This window comes from Nematolebias whitei, chromosome 6 (genome assembly GCF_014905685.2).
Source record: "Nematolebias whitei isolate Nwh7 chromosome 6, NemWhi1, whole genome shotgun sequence".
NCBI classification, from domain to species: domain Eukaryota; kingdom Metazoa; phylum Chordata; class Actinopteri; order Cyprinodontiformes; family Rivulidae; genus Nematolebias; species Nematolebias whitei.
Genome location: NC_056503.1, coordinates 21,444,447 through 21,451,489, shown reverse-complemented (window position 1 = coordinate 21,451,489; position 7,043 = coordinate 21,444,447). Strand labels below are relative to the sequence as shown.

The window sequence follows — 7,043 nt, the reverse complement described above, 5'->3', positions numbered from 1 at the left end:
CTGGCATTTTGGCATTTCCTTCTCCCCAGTCTTCCTCCAGACTCTGGTACCTTGATTTCCGAATGACATGCAAACTTTGCTTTCATCTGAAAAAAGTACTTTGGACAACTGAGCAACAGTCCAGTGCTGCTTCTCTGTAGCCCAGGTCAGGCGCTTCTGCTGCTGTTTCTGGTTCTAAAGTGGCTTGACCTGGGGAATGCGGCACCTGTAGCCCATTTCCTGCACACGCCTGTGCACAAGTGGCTCTGGATGTTTCTACTCCAGACTCAGTCCACTGCTTCCGCAGGTCCCCCAAGGTCTGGAATCGACCCTTCTCCACATTCCTCCTCAGGGTCCGGTCACCTCTTCTCGTTGTGCAGCGTTTTCTGCCACACTTTTCCCTTCCCACAGACTTCCCACTGAGGTGTCTTGATACAGCACTCTGGGAACAGCCTATTCATTCAGCAATTTCTTTCTGTGTCTTACCCTCTTGCTTGCGGGTGTCAATGATGGCCTTCTGGACAGCAGTCAGGTCGGCAGTCTTACCCACGATTGCGGTTTTGAGTAATGAACAAGGCTGGGAGTTTTTAAAAGCCTCAGGAATCTTTTGCAGGTGTTTAGAGTTACATCGTTGATTCAGATGGTTAGATTAATAGCTTGTTTAGAGAACTTTTTCATGATATGCTAATTTTTTGGGACAGGCATTTTGGGTTTTCATGAGCTGTGTGTCATAATCATCAGTATTAAAACAATTAAAGACCTGAAATATTTCAGTTGGTGTGCAATGAATCTGAAATATATGAAAGTTTAATTTTTATCATTACATTATGGAAAATAATGACCTTTATCACAATATGCTAATTTTTTTAGAAGGACCTGTATGCAGGTGAAACGATGGGATTTCATTATCACGAAAAGCACCCCATCAGGGTTTACCTTGATGAGGTCGAGTAAAAGTGAAGACTTGAACATCCAGTCTAGTTTCACATCCTCGTTCCTGAGCAGGTCCTGTAGGCTGCCCCGTGAGCAGTGCTCCGTCACCACTGCAAACATGGAGAAGTCCTGGAAGAAGCCCAGGAAGGGGTTTACGTTCTCGTTTCTCAGATCCTTCATCTGGAGGGAGGAGAAAACCCAGAGTAAATCAACCATCGCACCAACAGATGAACTGAAGTTCGACATGGAGCTCTACCTTGGTGAAAATCCTGGTGGTGCTTTGTTTCACCTCTTTGAACTGGCCCTCCTCAAATTTCTTCAGCCAAGCCCAGTCACCCTGAGCAGTGGAGACAGGCTTAGGGTTTGTATACATTGAATATTTTTAACAACAGGTGAGCTAAATTTGTACAGATGTCATTCACTGAAAGCAGGAAAATTAAAGCAGAAACCTGCAGAAAAACAGCAGAAATGTGCTGAAACAGGAAGGGAGAGGCTGAATAAATGAAAATAATAATAAAAAAATGAAATAAGCAAAACAGAACTGAAATGAACAGAAAAAAAATGAAATTAGAAAAAATGATGTTCCTAAAAAAATAAGAAAGAGCTGAAATTAGCAGACAGAGGCTGAAAGAATGGAGCATAAAAGAGTAAAATTATTCAAAAGAATTAAAAAAGGTGAAAATTAGCAAAAGAAGAGGATATTTTTTAATTAGCAGAAAATACCTAAAAAGTAGCCAAAAAGCAGAAAGAAGCTGAATTTACCATAAAGGAAATTGGCAGAAAGAAGCAGAAAGGATCTGAAGGAAGCTAAAATTGGCCCAAAGTAGCTGAAGGGAGCTGAACCAGAACAAATGCTGAAGTGAGCATACAAGTTTTAAAGACCTCAAAGGGTTTGATGGATGAAAAAGTGCTCCATTCATTTTAAATTAGAAAAACATGGTTGACAAATGCAATTATTTCAAAAAGTAAAAAATATACAAATATACCAAAAATCACAGAAGGAATGTCCAGAATGAGCTGAACGTTTTGATTAATGAATCCTTGAAATAGAACAAAAACTGAGGAACGAGTTAAGTTACAAAAAATGTACGAAAGAAAACTGGATCTGACTAATGAGAATGATTCAGAAACATTCAGACACAGACAATAAACTGACAGAACCTTTGATTTAACATTAAATTAACTACTGAACTCCCAAGTCCGGGTCAGAAACATGCATTTCAAGGCCTAACAAACTCATATTGCACATCTGTTCATTCTTGTGGCCTTGTGAATAAAACCGTAACTCAGATCACACTGAGACCCTAACACCTTCTGTATAATGATATGTTATTAAACCATTATTTAACCAATGCTGTTCAAAGGAGGTAAAACTAAAGACTTAAACAATAATCTTCATCTGTCAGATTCTTTACTCAGTCTCCAGTTTGTTTCAGATTTATTTACGTCAAAACACTTTACCTCACTATGAAGCAACACATATAGTTTGTATAAAAGTAAAGTGGAATTTTAAGTAAAATACCAACAACTGTGGTCAACACAGCTTACTGAAAAAACACAATGAAAGTATGTAACACAGTACCATACAGTTTTTGGAAATAGATGAAAATAGTTTGTTAATGGTACATAATTAGAAAATATATACATTATATACTGTAAATTTGTTCATGATAAAAATAACTTTAAAACAAGTGAATTCAATAAAAGTCCTTGAAGTAAAAAACAGTGACAAACATATTGTTGTATTCTATTGAAAGATACAGTTTTATAGTAATATTCAGGAAGTTAATGATTTCCAGATGTGCATTACTTTAACTTTCACACCATTAGGCAAATCACATACAATGTATGTAACAGAAACACACAGTGAGTATTAGATACACAACATATACTGTACAAAGTACATTACGAGTATTAAATCTGTTATAAATTTATTTTTTCCTGTTTTGACTTGAATAATAAAATTAAATGTCAGACTATACCAGCACAAGTGGATAAATATGGCAACACACTATCTGTGGGTAGTGAGTTTCAGATTTTGGAAATCTGAATTTAAAAATGTATTTAGGCTAATTGGTTGAGGTTTATGGGCAGCACGGTGGCGCAACTGGTAGAGGTGCTGCCTCTCAGCGAGCAGGTCCCTGGTTCAAACCCCGGTCCAGGGGCCTTTCTGGGTGGAGTTTGCATGTTCTCTCCATGCATGCGTGGGTTTTCTCCGGGTGCTCCGGTTTCCTCCCACAGTCCAAAAACATGCATGTTAGGCTGATTAGTAACTCTAAATTGTCCCTAGGTGTGAGTGAGAGAGTGAATGGTTGTTTGTCTCGTTTGTCTCTATGTGGCCCTGTGATGGACTTGCGACCTGTCCAGGGTGTACCCCGCCCCTCGCACAGTGATTGCTGGACATGGGCACCAGCGACCCCCGTGACCCAAAATGGAATAAACGGGTAAAGATAATGGATGGATGGATGGTTGAGGTTTATTTTGAAAGGGCCATGCAGTGGAAACTACAGTCACAGGTGAGCACAGCCTTACTGTCAGAGTTCAGGGCTGCCAGATAGGAAATGATGAAAACTTATAATGTTGCTTTAAAATTATCATGTTTTGACCCAAAAGTATTGAGCATGCTGATTGCTTAACTGGCGAGGGGGAAAGAGAGTGCACTATCTTCGACCAAAGAGGGAGTGGGAGGTGGTAAAATGAGGTGTGTATGAGCATGTGCACATTCTGGCTGGTTGGATTTGACTTTCTGATGATCTGTGGGTGTTCACATAAATAAAAATTTAAAAAAATTCCAGTGCATGAGATGTCAAAACTATCTTGTATTTGTGTATCTGAATATATCTGTATACGGTATATCATTTAGACCAGAGGCGTCCAGTCCTGGTCCTGGAGGGGCCACTATCCTGCATGTTTTAAACGTTTCTCTGCTCCAACACACCTGCTTTGAATCATGAGCAGGCATCTGCAGAACATTCTGCATGACTGATTCTTTGAATCAGGTGTGTTGGAGCAGGAAAACATTCACTCCACCTAAAAACATTTAGGTGGAGTAAATGAAGCATCCATGTCTTATTTACTACTACTCTCTGGGCCCCTGAGAAAGGCCATTAATCCCTTGCTGCTCCATGGACGTATTAGATGACAGCCCTCGGCTCCACATGTGTGGTGGGAAAAAGCAGAGAATTAATTTCCCCAATGGGGATTAATAAAGTATAATAATTACAAGTACAACCTGCAGGATAGTGGCCCTGTAGGACCAGGACTGGACACTCATGACCTGAAACTATCACATAAACACAATCATTACAGTATATCTGGCAACACTGATGTTCATCCCCCTCCATTGGATCAGCTGGGAGACTTGAGTGAGTAAACTTTAGTTCACTTCAAGTCATTTTCAGCAGCAACATGAAAAAGGCAATGGTCCAAAATTATAAAGTGACAGCAGAGTGTGATGTTCTTTAAAATGCTTTATCTGCATTTAAATGTTTTGTTGTTGTTGAGCTATTTTAATTGGCTCTGCAAAAAAGACAAATATGCACACATTGTGAGAAGCATGATGTATAAGTTGTTCTTATGTTAGCGGTGGTTGGCAGGTGGATGGGAAGGTTGAGTAATGAGACAAAAACAATTACTGACAAATGTGAAGTGCTTTTCCTCTAATCATCCATCCCAAACATCCCCTCACCAATGAGCGTTTTTAAATTCCTTATTTTTCTGTGGCCCAGCAGGGTTGAGATGATTGTGAGTGTGACCCACCTCATACACAGCTACGTTTGAGTTCTCATACGTTGCAGTCTGCATGCTGTTCACAGAGTGGGAGTAGTCTGCAGACTTCTCATCCAGAGCACTCCTGGACCCACCCAGATCCTCTAAAGTGATTTTCTGTGTCACATTAAAGAATACAGGAGAGTTTATTAAAATTAGTAGCAATGTTTTATTTTCAAACCACATTTTCAGAAAAACTGAACTCTCTTTTAATGCAACAAACTCTTCAATCTGTAGTGTATACAAATATAAATTAAAATGTAACAAGTTTTAGTGACAGACAGGTGCAGGTCAGGTTCATGTATGTAAGTATTTACTGTATCTTGTATAAAATAAGCAGTATGCTTATATCCCCTATCACTGAGGGATTTGAATAGTGAATGTTCGTACTTTTTCTTTTTCCTGCACTGTCTCAGACATTGTTTGGCTGGTCTGAGGCAGCACAAAGTGCCACATATTGGCCAGTGGAGGGAGCAATTTTATCCACCACCAGGTGCAATGGTGGAACTACGGGAGGCCACTGGTGGCCTTGGACCCCATACATTGCTCTTTAGCCACCTGGACTATTTGAGGAAACCATACTTTTAAGCAAAATAAAAACTAGAAAGCACGTTTTTCTTCAATGATCAGGGTGGCTGGTTTACACACAGACACACACGCACACACACTAGGGTTTGAACAACTACATAATTTTAAAACTCAACATTAACATAATAAAACTCGAGTAGAACTCGAGTACTTGATGACATCATAGGATCTAAAGATACAAAAATAAATGAATAAATAAAACTGCAACAAAGGTCATTATTTACAAAAAAAGACCAACAAACCATTGGGAGCATATATTATGCTCCTACCATTTATCATACTGCAAATAAGTCACAGGAAAAACTAAACAATTAGTTATTATTATTATTAAGCTGCAAAAGTGAAAGAAACATGCAGCACGTCAAAAACGAAACTAAAAACAGTGGGGGTGTCGACCACCCTGCACCACCACCAGCTGTGGTGCGCATTAGGTTTAGTTTTAGAGATTAAAATTTTTGTAGTTTTTTTTATAGGTTTAGAGATTCATATAGTTTGCTTTTTGTTTGTGAAACAAGGTCAGAGGAAGCTGGTTCTGGTTCAGTCGATTGGACCCGGTGTTACACCATATTCTGTGACCTGCAACAGTGCATGCAACACCGCCCCCTACGGTCACAATATACAGTGGTATACAGAATTTGGTGTAACACCGGTTCGCAACGAGCTCCAAACAGTCAGGAAGTTGATTCATTTTCTGTTTCCTTATGATGGTTGAACCGGAAGATTCATCTTTAGTGAAATATTTTCACACTACTGATGCATTTCTACCTGTTTGCCAAGAATGGGCCTGCTCCACTCCATCTGTCTGCTTGGAGGAATCCATTTTGTAACCCGCCCGGTGTGGATCACGTGACACGTGACACAATGACGTAACGCCGACGTGATGACGTCTCCACGAATACTCGATGTGAAATTAAAAAACTCGATAGAAGTCCTAGGACTCCATGTGTAGATTACTCGAGTAGTCTGTTAAAGCCCTAACACACACACACACACACATGTTTGGGGACATATCGTATCGGTGATAATTGTCCCATTATGCACCATTATAAACACTGGGAACAAGTCATGACCTTACTTGGAAAAGGTGTAATTGTACAAGGTATCCAGCAGAGGGCGCATACGGACTACTTTCAAGTCATGGCCGTTCACTTTAACTTTCACTTTCAACACAGCCAAGGCAGCGAGCAATACTGTATAGCATATTTTGCTGAACAGACCATGGTAAGTTTATTGTAACTGATCTGTAAAATAAATAAAAAATCAATAATAATAAATTCTCTTCAATCCTCCAACCCGCATGTCATTAGCTACGTGCCTCTCAAGTTAGCAAGCTAACGTTTAGATAACCTAGCATTGGCTATTACTTTTAAAACTTTAGCCAGAACAATAAATCTAATGTAGAGTTAAACATATATATCAATATTAGTAAAGTCATATTTGTCGTCCTCCATGAAATGCATTGTTTGTCTTAAATCTTTACTTCTCCGCAAAAAAACAAAACAAAAAAAAAACACAGCTGCAGTCTGTACTAATTAGGCCTTCACTATACGTGACTGGCTGCTTAAACAATGATCAGGGAAGGGCACTTCTTAGTTTATATTTTGTAACACACTCAATAACTTTATGGTGAATAGTGGATAGAAAATGTGAATGCACGTTAGGAACACTGTTTCAAGACTTCAAGAGTTAAAACAAGTTTAAAAGTATCTGTTTATTAGATTCTTGGGGGTGGACAAAGCTCAACATTATATATATATATATATATATATATATAT

General features: G+C 39.1%; 1 protein-coding gene across 1 annotated transcript in view; it reads right to left on the bottom strand.

The window, feature by feature from the left end:
• The window catches only part of LOC119410840 (retinal guanylyl cyclase 2-like), a 10,275-nt gene extending 5,516 nt beyond the window's left edge, over positions 1–4,759 (bottom strand). The window contains exons 1-3 of the mRNA XM_037677761.1: positions 4,672–4,759; positions 1,169–1,249; positions 916–1,092 (exon numbers count right to left, since the gene is read on the bottom strand). Coding sequence (XP_037533689.1) covers positions 916–1,092; positions 1,169–1,249; positions 4,672–4,716 — 303 coding nt within the window. The 5' untranslated portion in view covers positions 4,717–4,759. The remainder of the gene's footprint in view (positions 1–915; positions 1,093–1,168; positions 1,250–4,671) is intronic.
• Positions 4,760–7,043: the final 2,284 nt, after the last annotated feature.